This window comes from Pseudochaenichthys georgianus, unplaced genomic scaffold, assembly GCF_902827115.2.
Source record: "Pseudochaenichthys georgianus unplaced genomic scaffold, fPseGeo1.2 scaffold_567_arrow_ctg1, whole genome shotgun sequence".
Taxonomy (NCBI): Eukaryota; Metazoa; Chordata; class Actinopteri; order Perciformes; family Channichthyidae; genus Pseudochaenichthys; species Pseudochaenichthys georgianus.
In genome coordinates, this window is record NW_027263128.1 from 112827 (window position 1) to 136035 (window position 23209).

The window sequence follows — 23209 nt, forward strand, 5'->3', positions numbered from 1 at the left end:
TGCTGATGTTCAGGTGTATATCAGTATGTAGTGTCTCTACTTTAAAGAGTCCTCTCCAGCTGATGTTCAGGTGTATATTAGTATGTAGTGTCTCTACTTTAAAGAGTCCTCTCCTGCTGATGTTCAGGTGTATATCACTATATAGTGTCTCTACTTTAAAGAGTCCTCTCCTGCTGATGTTCAGGTGTATATCAGTATGTAGTGTCTCTACTTTAAAGAGTCCTCTCCTGCTGATGTTCAGGTGTATATCAGTATGTAGTGTCTCTACTTTAAAGAGTCCTCTCCTGCTGATGTTCAGGTGTATATCAGTATGTAGTGTCTCTACTTTAAAGAGTCCTCTCCTGCTGATGTTCAGGTGTATATCACTATATAGTGTCTCTACTTTAAAGAGTCCTCTCCTGCTGATGTTCAGGTGTATATCAGTATGTAGTGTCTCTACTTTAAAGAGTCCTCTCCTGCTGATGTTCAGGTGTATATCAGTATGTAGTGTCTCTACTTTAAAGAGTCCTCTCCTGCTGATGTTCAGGTGTATATCAGTATGTAGTGTCTCTACTTTAAAGAGTCCTCTCCTGCTGATGTTCAGGTGTATATCAGTATGTAGTGTCTCTACTTTAAAGAGTCCACTCCAGCTGATGTTCAGGTGTATATTAGTATGTAGTGTCTCTACTTTAAAGAGTCCTCTCTGTTGATGTTCAAAAAGCTCTTTATTTGTACGGCCTGCCACGTGCAAAGTGTTGGAGAGCTAGCCAATAAGAGCGTGTTCCATTGTGATGTCACGATGTTACTTGGTAAACATTATCCTTTAATGGAATTTATTCACAAAATGAGGAGTCATGGAAATCAATAAGTCTCGTTTATTTGTGGAATATGCGTAAAGCTGACTAATGAACTTAAGTTTAAAGCAGAACATTACGAGCAGGACAATAAAATAAAAAAGCAAACGTTGTTATTGTGTATAAATATGAAAGTGTCAGATCAGAGAGAGAGAGCAGAGCAGCAGCAGAGCGACGGACACACGATATCTCTGGGACCCTGAAAAAGAAACACAAAGGAGTTATACTGGTTTATAAAGGTATTAACAGACACACGTCTGGAGTGGAGTGCACCAGCTGGGCGTAACTCTACGTCCGACGAGAAGGTTAAGACCAAACTAAAGTCATGACTAGTGCACCACTTAGACTCAAGCCCTGTATGCGCTGCCCGGGTGTAACTTTCACGCCTAGTATGGAGCAGGCGTGAATCGGGAAGACTAGTATCCATAGTAACGTAAAACAGGCAAGAAGGATATTAACGACGGCAGTGCGTCTTGTTTACAGGTTTATCAAGGAAAGGGCATTAAGACGAGAAAGAGTCGTCCGTGATGGAACAAACCCACTGGACATCTGTTATGTAGACGTGTGTTTCTAGGCAACAATGACTGTTTGGCGTGTCTTCACGTGGACGCGCATCTTAAGACGAGGTGTACATTCTAATCGCTGGGTCGGACGTTAGAGTTAAGACCTACTTGTTTACGCCCAGCTGGTGCACTCCACTCCTGATCATCAAGACCAGTGTTGGGAGTAACACTGCATTGTTATACCTTGAACTCTTTTTATTTTGCTTCTCTTTGTTATAATTATTATCATTGTTTGTTTGGTTTCTAACAATAAAGTGAATAAAATAAAAACGCGACGGACCTCCGTGCAGCAGCAGCTTCTCCGTGACGCTCAGAGAGCCGTTATGCGGCGCCGGAGCGATCTGCAGCACTTTGCACATCAGAGGGTAGATGTGGATGCTGTCGAACGGCTCCGACAGGAAGTCCTTCTTGAAGTCGGGTCCGACAGCCCAGAAGATCGTCTTCATGTCCATCTCGCTGTTATGGAAGCCGTGGTCGCCTTTGTTCACGTACACGATGAATCTCTGCGGGAAACAGATGAAGGATTAAAGAAATATTGAGATCATCACATCCTGACTTTGATACACATTTATTTCCCTAGAGAGCTGCAGGGATGTGGTATTTCTGTGTTGGACCCTGAAGGCAGCATCTCCCTGGACCAATGGGATTTCTCCATGTGATTTTGGATTATTGCAGAAAAGAATCTCTGTGTCAAACAAATGTTAATGATATTTACACGTTTAGTTAGCAGGATAATCTCCACATATTAACACCACTTTATGATTTCTGACCGCTAAGCTAAAGGAGGCTAATGTTGGGCTATAAAGGAACTACAGCTCGGTCACATGACTTCACGTCACCACCGCTAAGCTAAAGGAGGCTAATGTTGGGCTATAAAGGAACTCCAGCTCGGTCACATGACTTCACGTCACCACCGCTAAGCTAAAGGAGGCTAATGTTGGTTTATAAAGGAACTACAGCACGGTCACATGACTTCACGTCACCACCGCTAAGCTAAAGGTGGCTAATGTTGGGCTATAAAGGAACTACAGCACGGTCACATGACTTCACGTCACCACCGCTAAGCTAAAGGTGGCTAATGTTGGGCTATAAAGGAACTACAGCACGGTCACATGACTTCACGTCACCACCACTAAGCTAAAGGAGGCTAATGTTGGGCGTGATGACGTTTAGTCGTCTCATTTAGACACTTGTTAGCAACCGCCGTTTTTTAATTCCCCAGTAGGGTATTTACTGATGTATATTATGTTGGAGAGTGCATCTCTTCAGCTTGCGTTAACCACAGACCTTTTTCCAGGCTAACAACCAAAAACACATTCAGAAAACCATTGACCTCCAGACCAGGGGACAGGAAGTGATGAGGAGTTGTTGAACCTGAACACTAAAGGCAACAGGAGACAACACGGATCAGATTGATGGTAAATGGACTCACAGAGTTCAGGTTGAATCCCAGATCAGCAACCACCACGATGGGAGGCAGCCGCTTGCTCTTGGCGAGGTGGAAGCTCTCGGGGAACTCGTTCTTCTTGTAAACCGTCAGATTGGGCGCCTTGGACAGAGCGTCAAACACGTCCTGCTCCTTCCCGGGCCGCGGCGTCAGAATACCGAACCCTCCGTAGTCCAGGATCTCGAAGCTGTTGAGCTTGATCAGGTTCAGGTACTTGTTGAGGACGAGCTCCTCCACCTCCGGACGCTTCTTCACCGTGGTCATGCCGTGGTCGGAGGTGAGGATGACGTTCAGGCTGTCGCTCAGGTGGAGGCGGACGATGGATTCCCGCAGGTATCCGATGGTGCGGTCGATCAGCCGGATCATGGTCTTCCTATCGGCGTGGTCGGGTCCTTTTGATGGACCCAAGTGCAGACAGACGAATGTTTAACTGAAAATAACCTGATTCAATGCAAACAGACAAGAACTGTCTTTCCCTCTATCACAAAAAGAACCCACAAAACCCAACCAGAACTGAAATACAAATATGACCAATCAAGACGACATGACACAGCTGAGGAGAATAAAACACAATCAGGCAATCAAACAGAAGGGAACACAGAGACGGGAGACAATTGCAGACATGACAGACGGGGGGGTGAACAACCTTCGAATTAAAACAGGAAACCGACAGACTGTGATAACAAACGGATCCTAACACCTTTCTTGTGTCCCACTCGGTCCGGCTCTCCGAAGTACAGCGTCACCAGGTGGAAGTCCTCCTCGGAGAACCAGCTCAGCACCGTGTCGATGTTTTGCTTCCACTCGGTCTCGTTGGCGGGCCGCGGGTCCTCGACCACTACCCGGTTCACCGCCTGCCCGCCGTAGTTCACCGCGCCGCCCGGGAAGTAGAAGGAGCCGGTCTTCAGACCCTGAAACACGGAGGAAGAAAACAGTCGTCAGACACTTCTTGAAATATGGAATTCTTCTTAATTTTCTCTTATAATTCCACTTTTTTCTTGAAATATTTCCACTTGTGTTTGTAATTGAGGGGCTTTAGCTCCTGTTGTAGTCCTTTAAATCCCGCTGACCATGAGATGGCAAAAGTACACGCATCCTTTACTCGAGTAGAAGTACACACATCCTTTACTCAAGTAGAAGTACACACATCCTTTACTCAAGTAGAAAGTACAGATACTCGTGTTTAAAAATACTCTGGTGAAAGTAGAAGTACTGACTAAACTTCTTTACTCAAGTCAAAGTAAAGAGGCTTTGAAGTGTGCTTCAGTAAAAAGTACCCATAGCTAGCAGCTGCTTTAAAGAGTACCTGACCTCCCTTTATATTACAGGTATTTGTGTTCAACATGTAAGAAGTAGAAAGTACAGGTATTTGAGTTCAACATGTGAGAAGTAGAAAGTACAGGTATTTGAGTTCAACATGTAAGAAGTAGAAAGTACAGGTATTTGAGTTCAACATGTAAGAAGTAGAAAAGTACAGGTCATTTTGAGTTCAACATGTAAGAAGTAGAAAGTAGAAGTACAGGTATTTGAGTTCAACATGTGAGAAGTAGAAAGTACAGGTATTTGGGTTCAACATGTAAGAAGTAGAAAGTACAGGTATTTGAGTTCAACATGTGAGAAGTAGAAAGTACAGGTATTTGAGTTCCACATGAGAGAAGCTAGACAGTAAGGTATTTGAGTTCAACATGTAATGAAGTAGTAATAGAGTAACAGGTATTGAGTTTTCAACATGTGAGAAGTAGAAAGTACAGGTATTTGTGTTCAACATGTGAGAAGTAGAAAGTACAGGTATTTGAGTTCAACATGTAAGAAGTAGAAGGTACAGGTATTTGAGTTCAACATGTGAGAAGTAGAAAGTACAGGTATTTGGGTTCAACATGTAAGAAGTAGAAAGTACAGGTATTTGAGTCAACATGAGAGAAGTAGAAAGTACAGGTATTTGAGTTCAACATGTGAGGAAGTAGAAAGTACAGGTATTTGAGTTCAACATGTAAGAAGTAGAAAGTACAGGTATTTGAGTTCAACATGTAAGAAGTAGAAAGTACAGGTATTTGAGTTCAACATGTAAGAAGTAGAAAGTACAGGTATTTGAGTTCAACATGAAGAAGTAGAAAGTACAGGTATTTGAGTTCAACATGTAAGAAGTAGAAAGTACAGGTATTTGAGTTTCAACATGTGAAGAAGTAGAAAGTACAGGTATTTGAGTTCAACAATGTAAGAAGTTAGAAAGTACAGGTATTGTGTTCAACATGTAGAAGTAGAAAGTACAGGTATTTGAGTCAACATGTAGAAGTAGAAGTACAGGTATTTGGTTTCAACATGTAAGAAGTAGAAAGTACAGGTATTTGAGTTCAACATGTAAGAAGTAGAAAGTACAGGTATTTGGTTCAACAGGTGAGAAGTAGAAAGTACAGGTATTGAGTTCAACATGTAAGAAGTAGAAGTACAGGTATTTGAGTTCAACATGTAAGAAGTAGAAAGTACAGGTATTTGAGTTCAACATGTAAGAAGTAGAAAGTACAGGTATTTGAGTTCAACATGTAAGAAGTAGAAAGTACAGGTATTTGGGTTCAACATGTAAGAAGTAGAAAGTACAGGTATTTTAGTTCAACATGTGAGAAGTAGAAAGTACAGGTATTTGGGTTCAACATGTGAGAAGTAGAAAGTACAGGTATTTTAGTTCAACATGTAAGAAGTAGAAAGTACAGGTATTTGAGTTCAACATGAGAGAAGTAGAAAGTACAGGTATTTGAGTTCAACATGTAAGAAGTAGAAAGTACAGGTATTTGAGTTCACATGTAAGAAGTAAAAAGTACAGGTATTTGAGTTCAACATGTAAGAAGTAGAAAGTACAGGTATTTGTGTTCAACATGTGAGAAGTAGAAAGTACAGGTATTTGAGTTCAACATGTAAGAAGTAGAAGGTACAGGTATTTGAGTTCAACATGTAAGAAGTAGAAAGTACAGGTATTTGAGTTCAACATGTAAGAAGTAGAAAGTACAGGTATTTGGGTCAACATGTAAGAAGTAGAAAGTACAGGTATTTGAGTTCAACATGAGAGAAGTAGAAAGTACAGGTATTTGAGTTCAACATGTGAGAAGTAGAAAGTACAGGTATTTGAGTTCAACATGTAAGAAGTAGAAGTACAGGTATTTGAGTTCAACATGTACGCAAGTAGAAAGTACAGTATGAGTTCAAATGTAAGAAGTAGAAAGTACAGGTATTTGAGTTCAACATGTAAGAAGTAGAAAGTACAGGATTTGAGTTCAACATGAGAGAAGTAGAAAGTACAGGTATTTGAGTTCAACATGTAAGAGTAGAAAGTACAGGTATTTGAGTTCAACATGTGAGAAGTAGAAAGTACCAGGTATTTGAGTTCAACATGTAAGAAAGTAGAAAGTACAGGTTATTTGTGTTCAACATGTAGAGAAGTAGAAAGTACAGGTATTTGAGTCAACATGTGAGAAGTAGAAAGTACAGGTATTTGAGTTCAACATGTAGAAGTAGAAAGTACAGGTATTTGAGTTCAACATGTGAGAAGTAGAAAGTACAGGTATTTGAGTCAACATGTAGAAGTAGAAAAGTACAGGTATTTTGAGTTCAACATGTAAGAAGTAGAAAGTACAGGTATTTGAGTTCAACATGTAAGAAGTAGAAAGTACAGGTATTTGAGTTACACATGTAAGAAGTAGAAAGTACAGGTATTTGAGTTCAACATGTAAGAAGTAGAAAGTACAGGTATTTGAGTCTCAACATTGTAAGAAGTAGAAAGTACAGGTATTTTAGGTTCAACATGTAAGAAGTAGAAAGTTACAGTATTTTAGTGTTCAACATTTTGTGAGAAGTAGAAAGTACAGGTTAATTTGATTCAACATGTGAAAGAGAGTAGAAGGTACAGGTATTTGAGTTCAACATGTGAGAAGTAGAAGTACAGGTATTTGGGTTCAACATGTAAGAAGTAGAAGTACAGGTATTTGAGTTCAACATGAGAGAAGTAGAAGGTACAGGTATTTGAGTTCAACATGTGAGAAGTAGAAAGTACAGGTATTTGAGTTCAACATGTAAGAAGTAGAAAGTACAGGTATTTGAGTTCAACATGAGAGAAGTAGAAAGTACAGGTATTTGAGTTCAACATGTGAGAAGTAGAAAGTACAGGTATTTGAGTTCAACATGTAGAGAAGTAGAAAGTACAGGTATTTGAGTTCAACATGTAAGAGTAGAAAGTACAGGTATTTGAGTTCAACATGTAGAAGTAGAAAGTACAGGTATTTGAGTTCAACATGTGAGAAGTAGAAAGTACAGGTATTTGAGTTCAACATGTAAGAAGTAGAAAGTACAGGTATTTGAGTTCAACATGTAGAAGTAGAAAGTACAGGTATTTGAGTTCAACATGTGAGAAGTAGAAAGTACAGGTATTTGGGTTCAACATGTAAGAAGTAGAAAGTACAGGTATTTGAGTTCAACATGAGAGAAGTAGAAAGTACAGGTATTTGAGTTCAACATGTGAGAAGTAGAAAGTACAGGTATTTGAGTTCAACATGTAAGAAGTAGAAAAGTACAGGTATTTGAGTTCAACATGTAAGAAGTAGAAAGTACAGGTATTTGAGTTCAACATGTAAGAAGTAGAAAGTACAGGTATTTGAGTTCAACATGTGAGAAGTAGAACGTACAGGTATTTGAGTTCAACATGTAAGAAGTAGAAGGTACAGGTATTTGGGTTCAACATGTGAGAAGTAGAAAGTACAGGTATTTGAGTTCGACATGTAAGAAGTAGAAGGTACAGGTATTTGGGTTCAACATGTAAGAAGTAGAAAAGTACAGGTATTTGGGTTCAACATGTAAGAAGTAGAAAGTACAGGTATTTGGGTTCAACATGTAAGAAGTAGAAAGTACAGGTATTTGAGTTCAACATGTAAGAAGTCAAAGTAAAAAGTCGTCAGAAATATAAGTAGTGGAGTAAAGTACTGATACCAGAAAAATGTACTTAAGTACAGTATCAAAGTATTTGTACTCCACAACTTCTACCCTCTGAGCAGCTGGAGGTCTCACCTGGTTCTGGGCTGTGATCCATAACGGCAGAACTCCGTTGTCCCACCACTCGGACCGGGTCAGCGTCTTCCGGTGAGAGAGCTTCAGGTTGGTCTTGGCGTCGTACATCATGTTGTGGACGACCTCGTGGTCCTCCACCCATCTGCCTGAAAAACAGGAAACAACATATTTATAGAGGGGCTTTTATTCTGAAAGGGTTTCCAGGAAGCAGCCTTTATCTTCCACACGCTGACGTCAGGACAATTACTGCTGATGGGTAACGACAATGCAAAGTGTCCTCTGTGTTAAAGACAATAGAACACACGAAACATTGAATTTAAAAACGTATTAAAAAGTTCACGTTACATGAAAGAGAAAATATGTGTTCTAAACCCAAACACTTGAATATGTAAAATAAAAACTTAAAATGGATTTAAAACACAAACAATTATTTTATTTAAAAATGTTGATACTATAACAAGCACAGTGTGAATATGAAAAGACTTAAAACACATTAAATAGTATTTCAAACATAAGAAAATGCTAAATAAAAGTAACAATCCGTTGTGACAAAAAATACATGAAAGTGCTACAATTATAAAAGATTATTTAATGATTTGTAAAATATATATATTTTTAAATAATTAAATAAGATAAAAAAAAATGCATAAGGACATTTATTTTAAATAATAGTAAAACAACAAATAATACATAAAATATTTATATTAAAATTAGAAATATAAAAAATACATTTAAAATAATTACATAAAAAAATATATACATTTAAATTAAACAGAACAAATGAAAATGGAAAGTGCAAATGATTATTCTAAAACTAAATATGTAAAATAGATAGAAAAATGTGTACAAGTTTATGGATTAAATGTATAAATATGACATATATTTGTAGATATATATTAGTTATTATTATTTAAACACAAAATATGAATCTATTTGAAAGGTCCCCTATTATTTGTATTAGTTCCTCATCAATATATCACAGGTCTCAGATCGAGCCTGTCTCTGATTGGCTGAAACACCAATCAGACCATGAGGTGCTTTCACACCGCAGTCCGAAAACCAGTCGGTATCCGGTGTGACCACCATTTGAATGTTGGTCCACTCCTCTTCAATGGCTGAGCCAAGCTGCTGGATATCGGCAGGAACTGGAACACGCCGTCGTACACGCCGATCCAGAGCATCCCAAACATGCTCAATGGGCGACGTGTCCGGTGAGTATGCTGGTCATGCAAGAACTGGGATGTTTTCAGCCTCCAGGAATCGTGTACAGATCCTCGCAACACGGGGCCGTGCATTATCGTGCTGCAACATGAAGCGATGGTCGTGGACGAATGGCACAACGATGGGCCTCAGGATCTCGTCACGGTATCTCCGTGCATTCACACATCAATAAAATGCACCCGTGTTCGTCGTCCATAACATACGCCTGCCCAATCCAATCCACTTTATTTATATAGCACAGTTTAAAAACAGAGGGTTTGCCAAAGTGCTTCACAATGAACATAACATTATAATAAAATATAATATTACACGAATAGATAAAAAAAGCACACATAAGAATAAATACAAGGCACATAAAGGCTATGGACAGACAGTGAAAGCATCCAAACAGGTATGACACAGCTCAGACTGACCGGTAAGCGAGGGAAAAGAGGTGGGTTTTTAGGCGGGACTTAAAAGCTTCAAGAGTGGGCGACAATTTAACACGAGGGGGGGGCAGGTCGTTCCAGAGCCCGGGGGCTACGATGAGAACGCTCGGTCTCCGTACCGTAACCCCACCACCACCACGGGCCACTCGAGTCACAACATCAGAAAACCGCTCACCCACACGACGCCACACACACCGTCTGCCCTGAACAGTGAACACCGGGATTCATCCGTGAAGAGAACGCCTCTCCAACGTGCCAGACGCCATCGAATGAGAGCACTTGCCCACTCAAGTCGGTGACGTCGACGAACCGGAGTCAGGTGGAGGCCCCGATGAGGACGACGAGCATGAAGATGAGCTGAGACGGTTTCTGACAGTTTGTGCAGAAAGTCTTTGGTTATGCAAACCGGTTGTTGCAGCAGCTGTCCGAGTGGCTGCTCTCAGACCATCTTGGAGGTGAACCTGCTGGATGTGGAGGTCCTGGGCTGGTGTGGTTACACGGGGTCTGCGGTCGTGAGGCCGGTTGGATGGACTGCCAAATTCTCTGAAACGCCTTTGGAGACGGCTTGTGGTAGAGAAGTGAACATTCGATTCACGGGCAACAGCTCTGGTTGACATTCCTGCTGACCGCACGCTCCCTCAAAACTTGCGACATCTGTGGCATCGTGTGATAAAACTGAACATTTGAATATTTAACCACAACAGAAATCAGAAATCAATGATCCACCAAGGAGTCCAACTAACACACAGACGATGCCAAGGACGTATGTTGAGGCATGAAACCAAGTTGGTCCGGAAACATATTCAACTATATATTTTTTAAATGTCATGGTTTGTGCAAAAGCCAAAAGATATTCAGATGGAATCCGATGGCAAACAGAGGAGAGCAGGACAGAGTGGAAATGGACAGAGTGGAAATAGAATTTATTCAGAGCGTCTTCTCACCGGAGATGGTGGTGAAGTGCGAGGGGGAGGTCATGGTGAGCATGGGGGGGCTGATGTACTTCGCCCGGACCCCCTCCCGCCCCAGCTGGTCCAGGTGAGGCGTCTCCACGTCCTGGTCGTAGTCCCACCTGAAGCCGTCGAAGGAGATCAGCAGCAGCCGGTTCCTCTGCCCGGACGCTGCCCTGCTCAGAGGCACGCCGGCAGCACAGCTGAGCGAGAGCAACAGAGGCAGGATCCAGTCCATGATGAGGACACCTGGGAGGACACCTGAGAGGACACCTGACTGACTGAAGCTCACCTGTCACGTACACTGAGGCTTACCTGGCTGTGGGAGGACACCTGTCTGTGGGAGGAGACCTGTCTGTGGGAGGACACCTGTCTGTAGGAGGACACCTGTCTGTGGGAGGACACCTGTCTGCACACACACCTGTCTCTCTGTCTGTCTTTCTGTACACCTGTCTGAGTGAGGACACCTGTCTGCACACACACCTGTCTGTCTGGGCTCACCTGTCTGTTTGAGGCTCACCTGTCTGTCTGTACACCTGTGTGGCTCCGCCTCGAATCACCTGCCTGCAGTGCTCGAATGTAACTATGTATTTACTGAAGTACAAAACTCAAAGTATTCCACATTTTCCTTCAAATCTTTATTTGTAATAATTTGTTAGCTCAAAAATAAATAAATACAAATCTTGAAACATTCCGATTTCTTTTAAAGATCATTCCTATTTTTCTAGAAATGTTTACTTAAAAATCTGGGAATACTTCAGTTTTTTTGCTCCGTGTGTATTCAGTTTGTTTCTTCAGCTGATAATCCTTCTTGGCTTCTGAAGGAGAAACATTTTGTATTGTAATTGTGATGCAGTATTTCCAGTATGTGTCCTCTGCCTGAAGTCCAGAGTGTTTATAGCTGCGATAGAGATCAGCGGTGAAGGACGGAACCTTCCACTATCGGCAGGAAACGTTTTTATTATCGATCATCTGCACTCTGTGGACCCGGCTGATAACAGCTATTATTATATCATGACAGACAGATATAGAGCGGTGCAGTCATAGATATATATATAAACACTAGATGGCTCATGGGAGATTTTCCAGCGTAGCTGACCGGCCGCCATCTTGCTACAGTCAACAGTTACTCTGATTCGCGTTATGGTAGCTGTTGTAAGGTGAGTGATCTGCACAAAAATACTCTTAACTCGCTGAAATCTTGACTGATTTACAAACGGTTTGGTTTATTATAAACATTATTAGCATGGCTATGATACAGGATGCTTGGACATGTTGAAATTGCAGCTTTTCTTTGTGTATGTGGTTGTATTTATTAGCTGGCTAATAACAAGAGGCTGTCAGTGAGACCTAGTATTACAAAGTTGACCCAGCAACTTTACACCAGTGGGAGAGGCAGAACTGCTCTTTCTTTTCAACACAACTTAAGCTACACATGATTTCTTCCAAGTGGTTTGGCTTGTTAAAAACATCTTGCATTATGATACAGGAATTTGCTGGCTTTGTGTTTACAGAAGTACCTGACTATGCCGGACTTTTGTGCAGCCTACGGATGTTTAATGGCGAATCGCTACCACTGGGAGCATATATCGCCACCTACTATGTATTTATTAAATATTCATGTTCTATGAGACGCAGCACTATGTTCCCCACATATGTTTGTTTGCTCAGTCTAATAAACCCATAACATGGTTGTGAAAGAATACCAAAGCTGAGGCTGGACGATGATTGATTGTTGGTGTGCCATGTGTCACTGTGTGTCTTATTGGTTTTTATTGTGTGCAGCTGGTCCTTATCTCCAAGACACATTTAAAACAAATAACCTTGAACCTTGAAGCCCCATCTCTCCCCACCTGCTCCTGCTCCTGCTTCCCACACCACACCAAGTTGTTCTTCTTAATAATAATAATACATTTATGTTGGGGGGGCCGCCTTTCATAACACCCAAGGACACCTTACAGGGGCATAGGGGCAATATAGGGAACAATTTGGAACAGTGGATTTTGTGATATATCAGCCAGGGTGAGACAAACCACAAATGGACTACAGAAGGACACAAAATGACACATGGTACAGTTTATATTATTCTTGGTCTTTTTTCAATAACATATTTCAAAGGTTCTGGATTTGTTTACAAATCTAGAAACTAAATACAAAACTAGGATGATATGAAGATCTCATGTCAAAGATAATTGTGATAAATTAGACAGAACTGGCCTGTCTGTGAGCACATTTTATGTTGGTTTGGTTCTTCTGATAAAGGTGTGAATATCTAAATAATATACCAACATATGCTATTGTCATTAGTTGTGTCCCTGTTCTTAAAGCTAAGGCATTGCTAAATTAACAACTCTTGGCTTACAGAGTGGTAACATGAGACCGATTTTTATATATCAAATATAAATGTATTTTAATTTTATAATTTATTTTAAATATTAACAATATAATAAAATAAATGGAAATATATACACCGGCAAATATTTAATATAAATACCTTGTGTGTGTGTGTGTATAGCTATTGCTTTATCTGATTAATGTTATTTTCATATGAAAGTCCATGATTATAAGTATGCAGTATCATAACTACATCTTTGATGTTTATAAAAAACCAAACCGTTTGAAAATTGAGCAAGCTATGGTTATTTAAATAGTAAACCATAATGTTATGAATGAGAGAACTGCAAGATGGCGGCCAAGTGGCAACGTCGGTCTCCATTGGCTAGCAGCGCGGGTGAGTCATCTAGTGTTTATATATATCTATGGGTGCAGTGACGAGTCCTAAAACCCGGAGGTGGTCAGCATTTCACCACTTCCTGTTCCCTCGTCTCAGAGCCAATGGGATCTCTCCATAGGAGTGTGGAAGATACGCTTCAACTCGTACCATTTAGAATCTGTATGTTTGAATATGGATCTGAAGTCGCGTGACGTTGAAGTCGTGCTGCTGGACTCGGCTGTAGCTCCTTCTTAGCATAGCGTTAGCATTTTGCTTCTGGCGTTCGAGTTATGATTCAAACATTATAAAAGTAGGGTAGACGTGTGGAGATTATCCGGCTGAACTAAACATGTATTAAACAGGTTAGTTTTCCACAGACCTTATTTCGAGCTATTTTCCTAAATCCTCTGGAGAAATTCCATTGCTTTTTTGTGAAGGGAACCAGCAGCTTCCTTCAGGGTGAACACGCCATCCCTGCTGCACCGCTCTCTAGGCACTTCACAAGGCTTTTAATAATTAATCATGTTTAAATAATACAATTATCATTAATATCTTGTTTTTATCCTCAGTCCTGCACACGTTACGTTTAAAATCAGCCTAACTCTCCAGTCACATTTTATTATATTTTCTAAATAATTATTTTAATTATTTATAATAGTACTATTTATTATTATTTTTCTTCTTTCTGGGTCTCTGTCACTTATACCAAAGCTAATTCCTCACGTGTAAACCTACACTTGGTAATAAAACCAATTCATATTCTGATAAAGAGAGACAGGTGGTTAGAAATGTAGTATGTCAATGTTTTAAAAACAGAACTGAACATTACTTTGTTACTTGCTAGACACTTTTATCCAAAGCGACTTACATACTCAATACTGTGGGCAATCCCCGCAGGAGCACTTTGGGCCTTACAAAGGGAAGCAGAACTGATTTCTCAGCAACACAATATAAAATAACCGGGAGAGAGAAAAAAGAGAGGAACCTGATTGCTGAAGCCACAAGGTGATGTTTAAATCAGCAAAGAGGGCTCACCATCCAATTTGCAAAGTAAACTTAAAGGGGACCTATCATGCAAAGTGCACTTTTATACATGACTATGTGTCCCCGGTGTACTCACCAAGTGTCAGGAAACAAAACCCTCTCTCTTTTCCTCCATACCCAAATCTCTAAAAACGGGGCTGCAACGGAGCCGATACAGATTTCAATTTTTCTGACGTCAGAAAAGGGGGTGCTCCGCCTCTATGGGCAACTCTCCACCTATCAGGGGAATGAGAGGTTGGGCCACGGCCGCTCGAAAGCACTGGAGACGCTGTAGTACATATGCCAGGCCTGTGGGTGGCGCTGTAGTCTGCCACAAAAGCAGCGAAGAAGACTTCTCACAGAATCAGCCCCTGCTGGAAAAGAGCAAATAGAGCGAAATGAGGCGTGGCTAAAATGCATGATCTGTTTGGTATTTTGAAAAAAAACTTCACAGACATGTTTTATAGAGGTATGGCCCGACAATATGTGTTTCAAATATAGCATGATATGTCCACTTTAAAGGTGGGGTAGGTAATTCTGGAGAAAGCAGCTTGAGTGCGCTAGAATGTGAAAAAACACAACCGGAACAAATCTGCCACTTCCTCACAGAGCCCCTCCCCCAACACACACGATACATGACCAATGAGGGCACGAGACCAGTGTGTGCCCCGATGGAAGGCTGACAGGCAGGAAGGCCATCCAGTTACTTTAGCCGGCTCAGATGATTGGTCGTGCTTTCTACAGCACCACGGCTTCAAAGCACTTCGTAAGTAAAACAATACACACATCTCCTAATAATTAACAAAACACAGGTGAAACTAGCCGGCCTCACACAGAGACAGAGACAGAGACAGAGACAGAGACAGAGACAGAGACAGAGACAGAGACAGAGACAGAGACAGAGACAGAGACAGAGACAGAGACAGAGACAGAGACACATGCAGCCCAGAGGAGAAGGGAGACAGACTGCAGCCTTCCTCGGGTCCTTTATGGAGGCCCTGATTGGGGATTGGGAGCACCTGAGGGAGAGGCTGCACCTGGAGGGAGACACACGCACACACACACACACACACACACACACACACACACACACACACACACACACTATACTTTGAGAAAAATGCAAAAATAAATCTGACAGAATTCATTTTAAATCCTGATTAAAACACTGATGATCTGAGCAGATTTAGTTCCACAAGGTCGAGGAGGCTTCCTTGGTAGGACATGTCTTGCGAGTCAGGTCCTTCAGAAGCGAGGCAAGAATCCTTCCTAGCCTCGGAGAACGAAGAATGGTGGAACAGGCTAACGGGTGTGTGTCGTATGCGAGGCCCCGCCTTCAATGGAGCGCGATTTCCGCCAAAGATTTGGAAATTGGTCCGTGCGCAAAGCATTGTGGGGATTTTAAGACCGCGGAGGATACACATGTGCAGCCTCGAAATGTCCCGCGACGAAGGACGCCGGCCTCGGTAGAATTCCAAGTATGCTGGACATTGGAACAGTCCTTCTGGCGGCACTCGATGACGTAGCATGCTTGAAATAGTGGCTCTGGAGCATCCTTCCTCGACATTGAGAAACACCCAGACTGTTAGTTTGAATCGACACCATCAGACCAGAGATAGGTGTATTTTTTGGGTAGGGGTTCGGTGCCTTGCTCAAGGGCACCTCGGCAGGTAAGCACTTTTGAAGGGCATTACATGAGATATAAATGTGAACGACTTAAATGGAAATCTGGAAGTTCAAAGAGAGAGAGAATCTTTGTTCCTGAAACTTTCAGAGTCTCTTTCCACAGAGGGGACACATGTTGATGTAGAAGAGACATGAAGAAGAGGGGACACGTGTTGATGTAGAAGAGACATGAAGAGGAGGGGACACATGTTGATGTAGAAGAGACATGAGGAAGAGGGGACACGTGCTGATGTAGAAGAGACATGAAGAAGAGGGGACACATGTTGATGTAGAAGAGACATGGAGAAGAGGGGACACGTGTTGATGTAGAAGAGACATGAAGAAGAGGGGACACATGTTGATGTAGAAGAAACATGAAGAAGAGGGGACACGTGTTGATGTAGAAGAGACATGAAGAAGAGGGGACACGTGTTGATGTAGAAGAGACATGGAGAAGAGGGGACACGTGTTGATGTAGGAGAGACATGGAGAAGAGGGGACACGTGTTGATGTAGAAGAGACATGAAGAAGAGGGGACACGTGGTGATGTAGAAGAGACATGAAGAAGAGGGGACACGTGTTGATGCGGAAGAGACATGAAGAAGAGGGGACACATGTTGATGTAGAAGAGACATGAAGAAGAGGGGACACATGTTGATGTAGGAGAGACATGAAGAAGAGGGGACACGTGTTGATGTGGAAGAGACACGAAGAAGAGGGGACACGTGTTGATGTAGAAGAGACACGAAGAAGAGGGGACACGTGTTGATGTGGAAGAGACACGAAGAAGAGGGGACACGTGTTGATGTAGAAGAGACATGAAGAAGAGGGGACACATGTTGATGTAGAAGAGACATGAAGAAGAGGGGACACATGTTGATGTAGAAGAGACATGAAGAAGAGGGGACACATGTTGATGTAGAAGAGACACGAAGAAGAGGGGACACATGTTGATGTAGAAGAGACACGAAGAAGAGGGGACACATGTTGATGTAGAAGAGACACGAAGAAGAGGGGGACACATGTTGATGTAGAAGAGACACGAAGAAGAGGGGACACATGTTGATGAAGAAGAGACACGAAGAAGAGGGGACACATGTTGATGTAGAGGAGACATGAAGAAGAGGGGACACATGTTGATGTAGAAGAGACATGAAGAAGAGGGGACACATGTTGATGTAGAGGAGACATGAAGAAGAGGGGACACATGTTGATGTAGAAGAGACATGAAGAAGAGGGGACACATGTTGATGTAGAGGAGACATGAAGAAGAGGGGACACATGTTGATGTAGAAGAGACATGAAGAAGAGGGACACATGTTGATGTAGAAGAGACATGGAGAAGAGGGGACACGTGTTGATTTCGAAGAGACGTGAAGAAGAGGGGACACATGTTGATGTAGAAGAGACATGAAGAAGAGGGGGCACATGTTGATGTGGAAGAGACGTGAAGAAGAGGGGACACATGTTGATGTAGAAGAGACATGAAGAAGAGGGGACACATGTTGATGTAGAAGAGACATGAAGAAGAGGGGACACATGTTGATGTAGAAGAGACATGAAGAAGAGGGGACACATGTTGATGTAGAAGAGGGGACACATGTTGATGTAGAAGAGACATGAAGAAGAGGGGACACATGTTGATGTGGAAGAGACATGAAGAAGAGGGGACACATGTTGATGTGGAAGAGACATGAAGAAGAGGGGACACATGTTGATGTAGAAGAGACATGAAGAAGAGGGGACACGTGTTGATGTAGAAGAGACATGGAGAAGAGGGGACACGTGTTGATGTAGAAGAGACATGGAGAAGAGGGGACACGTGTTGATGTAGAAGAGACATGGAGAAGAGGGGGACACGTGTTGATGTAGAAGAGACATGAAGAAGAGGGGACACGTGTTGATGTAGAAGAGACATGGAGAAGAGGGGACACGTGTTGATGTAGGAGAGACATGGAGAAGAGGGGACACGTGTTGATGTAGAAGAGACATGGAGAAGAGGGGACATGTGTTGATGTAGAAGAGACACGAAGAAGAGGGGACACATGTTGATGAAGAAGAGACATGAAGAAGAGGGGACACATGTTGATGTAGAAGAGACATGAAGAAGAGGGGACACATGTTGATGTAGAAGAGACATGAAGAAGAGGGGACACATGTTGATGTAGAGGAGACATGAAGAAGAGGGGACACATGTTGATGTAGAAGAGACATGAAGAAGAGGGGACACATGTTGATGTAGAGAGACATGAAGAAGAGGGGACACATGTTGATGTAGAAGATACATGAAGAAGAGGGGACACATGTTGATGTAGAGGAGACATGAAGAAGAGGGGACACATGTTGATGTAGAAGAGACATGAAGAAGAGGGACACATGTTGATGGAGAAGAGACATGGAGAAGAGGGGACACGTGTTGATGTCGAAGAGACGTGAAGAAGAGGGGACACATGTTGATGTAGGAGAGACATGAAGAAGAGGGGACACGTGTTGATGTGGAAGAGACACGAAGAAGAGGGGACACGTGTTGATGTGGAAGAGACACGAAGAAGAGGGGACACGTGTTGATGTAGGAGAGACACGAAGAAGAGGGGACACATGTTGATGTAGAAGAGACACGAAGAAGAGGGGACACATGTTGATGAAGAAGAGACACGAAGAAGAGGGGACACATGTTGATGTAGAGGAGACATGAAGAAGAGGGGACACATGTTGATGTAGAAGAGACATGAAGAAGAGGGGACACATGTTGATGTAGAGGAGACATGAAGAAGAGGGGACACATGTTGATGTAGAAGAGACATGAAGAAGAGGGGACACATGTTGATGTAGAGGAGACATGAAGAAGAGGGGACACATGTTGATGTAGAAGAGACATGAAGAAGAGGGGACACATGTTGATGTAGAAGAGATATGGAGAAGAGGGGACACGTGTTGATTTCGAAGAGACGTGAAGAAGAGGGGACACATGTTGATGTAGAAGAGACATGAAGAGAGGGGCACATGTTGATTGGAAGAGACGTGAAGAAGAGGGGACACATGTTGATGTAGAAGAGACATGAGAGAAGAGGGGACACATGTTGATGTAGAAGAAGACATGAAGAAGAGGGACACAGTTGATGTAGAAGAGACATGAAGAAAAGAGGGGACAATGTTGATGTAGAAGAGGGGACACATGTTGATTGATGTAGAAGAGACATGAAGAAGAGGGGACACAGTTGATGTGGAAGAGACATGAAGAAGAGGGGAACATGTTGATGGGAAGAGACATGAAGAAGAGGGGACACATGTTGATGTAGAAGAGACATGAAGAAGAGGGACACATGTTGATGTAGAGAGACATGGAGAAGAGGGGGACACGTGTTGATGTAGAAGAGACATGGAGAAGAGGGGACACGTGTTGATGTAGAAGAGACATGGAGAAGAGGGGACACGTGTTGATGTAGGAGAGACATGAAGAAGAGGGGACACGTGTTGATGTAGAAGAGACATGGAGAAGAGGGGACACAGTGTTGATGTAGAAGAGACATGGAAGAAGAGGGGACACAGTGTTGATGTAGAAGAGACATGGAGAAGAGGGGACATGTGTTGATGTAGAAGAGACACGAAGAAGAGGGGACACATGTTGATGAAGAAGAGACATGAAGAAGAGGGGACACATGTTGATGTAGAAGAGACATGAAGAAGAGGGGACAACATGTTGATGTAGAAGAGACATGAAGAAGAGGGGACACATGTTGATGTAGAGGAGACATGAAGAAGAGGGGACACATGTTGATGTAGAAGAGACATGAAGAAGAGGGGACACATGTTGATGTAGAGGAGACATGAAGAAGAGGGGACACATGTTGATGTAGAAGAGACATGAAGAAGAGGGGACACATGTTGATGTAGAGGAGACATGAAGAAGAGGGGACACATGTTGATGTAGAAGAGACGTGAAGAAGAGGGGACACATGTTGATGTAGGAGAGACATGAAGAAGAGGGGACACGTGTTGATGTGGAAGAGACACGAAGAAGAGGGGACACGTGTTGATGTAGAAGAGACACGAAGAAGAGGGGACACGTGTTGATGTGGAAGAGACACGAAGAAGAGGGGACACATGTTGATGTAGAAGAGACATGAAGAAGAGGGGACACATGTTGATGTAGGAGAGACACGAAGAAGAGGGGACACATGTTGATGTAGAAGAGACATGAAGAAGAGGGGACACATGTTGATGTAGAAGAGACATGAAGAAGAGGGGACACATGTTGATGTAGAAGAGACATGAAGAAGAGGGGACACATGTTGATGTAGTTTTTTGTTTGTTTAAATACATTGTCTTTCAGTACACACTCCGGTACAGCAGGGGGCGGCACCTTCAAACGTTGGCTTTAAGCCCGCTTTTAAAAACACTGAAGAAGAAGAAGAGAGGAACTACTTCCGGTTGACGGTGTTCACGTTTTGATGTCCTTGGTGGATATTTCATAATAAATGCGATAAATATCACTTATTATACGTGTTGTTGTATTCCTCCGGATATCTGACGGTGGCGGGAGATTGTTCCGCATCCAGTGAGTCGGTATGTGGAAAACATTTATATAAAATAACAACAAATAACCTCTGTGTTGTTTTCTGTTAGCATGAAGCTAACGTTAGCATGTAGACAGATGGGTGATTTATGAGTATAAGTACAAGATCTGAGTACTTCTACTTTTACTCAAGTACAAGATCTGAGTACTTCTGCTTTTACTCAAGTACAAGATCTGAGTACTTCTACTTTTACTCAAGTACAAGACCTGAGTACTTCTACTTTTACTCAAGTACAAGATCTGAGTACTTCTGCTTTTACTCAAGTACAAGATCTGAGTACTTCTGCTTTTACTCAAGTACAAGATCTGAGTACTTCTGCTTTTACTCAAGTACAAGATCTGAGTACTTCTACTTTTACTCAAGTACAAGACCTGAGTACTTCTACTTTTACTCAAGTACAAGACCTGAGTACTTCTGCTTTTACTCAAGTACAAGATCTGAGTACTTCTACTTTTACTCAAGTACAAGATCTGAGTACTTCTACTTTTACTCAAGTACAAGATCTGAGTACTTCTACTTTTACCGAAGTAGGTTTTTCTGAAACATAACCTGCTCTGTTTTTTAGAAATGTCTTTATTGTGGAGCGCGAGGCCGGCGCTGACTTCTCTGTTTCACGGTGAGTGGGAATAAGTGTGTGTGTGTGTGTGTGTGTGTGTGTGTGTGTGTGTGTGTGTGTGTGTGTGTGTGTGTGTGTGTGTGTGTGTGTGTGTGTGTGTGTGTGTGTGTGTGTGTGTGTGTGTGTGTGTGTGTGTGTGTGTGTGTGTGTGAAAATGACTTGTAGTATGTGAAGAGCTTTGATGAGTCGAGAAGACCTGATAAAGAGATATATTATGTATCTAATATATGACTATATATTATATATATAAGTACAGTAAATGTATCATTTGCATATTTAAACATATCATTCCGAAAATGTGTGATATAAAGAATATTTGTGTGAGCTGCAGTGTCTCCCTGTATCATCTGAATGTCCCCTCCCTGCAGCCTCCCAGCATGCACCTCTCTGGTCGGGTCGCGCCATGGCCACTCTGAACCAGATGCACCGTCAGGGGAAACCCAAGTCCCCGCCCCCGCACGTGGGCGCCACGTTCGGCCGGCCGCAGCTGAAGGCCGTGGTTCTGAAGACCATGATCCGGAAGCCCAAGAAGCCCAACTCGGCCAACAGGAAGTGCGCTCGCGTGCGCCTGTCCAACGGGAAGGAGGTGGTGGTGTTCATCCCCGGGGAGGGACACAACCTGCAGGAGCACAACGTGGTGCTGGTGGAGGGGGGGCGCACCCAGGACCTGCCCGGGGTCAAGCTGAAGGTGGTGCGCGGGAAATATGACTGTGCTCACGTGGTGAAGAAGACTCACTGATGGGAGTGTGTGTGTGTGTGTGTGTGTGTGTGTGTGTGTGTGTGTGTGTGATGAAGATGTTGTGTTAATAAATGAAGTTACCATGAGGGCGAGTCAGAACTTTGCTTTGGGTTCACTGCGAGGCCAGACGGTTCAAGGCTTGTATTGTCGTGTGTTCATCGCTACAGTGTAGATATCTACATCTTAGGCTCCTCCTCCTCCTTCAGAGCAACACACTAACACAGATCAAATGGATGTTGTTTCCAAAGTTCAGGTGTTTAACGGTCTGATGTAATAATAATATATTTTATTTCTATAGCGCTTTTCTTGAACCCAAAGACGCTTTACATTTGGGAGGGAGGGTAGACGAACAAAACAAAGCCAAAAAGAAACAGAAAAGCAGTCGGGAGGAAGTTGGTTGAGAGGGGGAGGGGCTTATGGGTACAGAGTTGAAGAGGCGGGACTGGAACAGGGTGAGGGACTCAGAGGTATTTGGGGAGGTCGACACGAACTTTCATGTTTTTATTATTTACGTATTTTCTGGATTTGACCTGGAAGAAAGAAATCGATACGATGTCAAACTGGATCTGCAATCATTAAAGCAATACTCCATGCGGCGATGCAGATTCTATCCTCTCAAATGTGGAGGTTTTATATTCAAGGTCATAAACACAACTACGGTTTAATTATGTGTGAACAGAAACGTAGATTGGCGGCTCCTCAACGGTGCAACTACAAGACATACGACCACGTCATATTAAAGTGCATATATCCGGACACACCATCGTGGACCCTTCGGTGTGCTGGCTTTTTGATCGATTTGGAAAATAATCTGCAGATTAATTCAAACATCAAAAATATGTTTTAGGTTCAGGTCTAAATGTCAGGGTAGGATAAAAGGAAGGGAAACCGTTTTACAAATAAATACGACTTGTGAAGAACACGTACTTTAAAGGTCCCACGATGTGGCCATTTCTACTGATCATCGTTCCATTGTTGAGGTCTATTCTGTGTCTTCACTCTCTGTCCTAAACGGCTTGTTGGAGCTCCTCCCCCCCCCCTCCCTGTGGCCCACTGTGCTCTGATTGGTCGCGACGTTGAGAGGCTCGTTGCTGTCATGGATGTTGCTGTGAGGAGCAGACAGGCTTCCGGGTCGGCGACACAGCGAGGACCACACAAACACTCACAGCCGAAGTAAAAACAATACGTGTGGCTTGACATTGAGAAAGAAACAGGTTTCTAACGCTGTGGGTCTGCGGAGAGCATTTCTCCACGACTTAGCAGCCCGAAAAACGTTTACCCATTTAAACAGTCGTGGAAGATACCTTGTTTGTTTTAAACCTCATAAATACACAAACAATGAATACTTACAGGTTGTGTACCCGAATCTCCCGCTGGTGCAAACG

At 42.6% G+C, this 23209-nt stretch overlaps 2 protein-coding genes across 2 annotated transcripts; one reads left to right on the top strand and one right to left on the bottom strand.

The window, feature by feature from the left end:
• Positions 1-970: 970 nt before the first annotated feature.
• LOC117443254 (ectonucleotide pyrophosphatase/phosphodiesterase family member 7) lies at positions 971-10731 on the bottom strand. Its single transcript, XM_034079219.1, has 6 exons — positions 10486-10731; positions 7893-8038; positions 3544-3754; positions 2829-3235; positions 1677-1899; positions 971-1032 (listed from the first exon to the last, which is right to left on the bottom strand). Exons 1-6 carry the CDS (start codon positions 10727-10729, stop codon positions 971-973), a joined length of 1293 nt encoding a protein of 430 aa, XP_033935110.1. The 5' UTR covers positions 10730-10731.
• Positions 10732-20310: 9579 nt separating this feature from the next.
• Positions 20311-21910, top strand: mrps12 (mitochondrial ribosomal protein S12). The gene is made up of 3 exons (XM_034079216.2): positions 20311-20458; positions 21035-21085; positions 21454-21910. The coding sequence occupies exons 2-3, from the start codon at positions 21037-21039 to the stop codon at positions 21822-21824; spliced, it is 420 nt and encodes a 139-aa protein (XP_033935107.1). The 5' UTR covers positions 20311-20458; positions 21035-21036; the 3' UTR covers positions 21825-21910.
• Positions 21911-23209: the final 1299 nt, after the last annotated feature.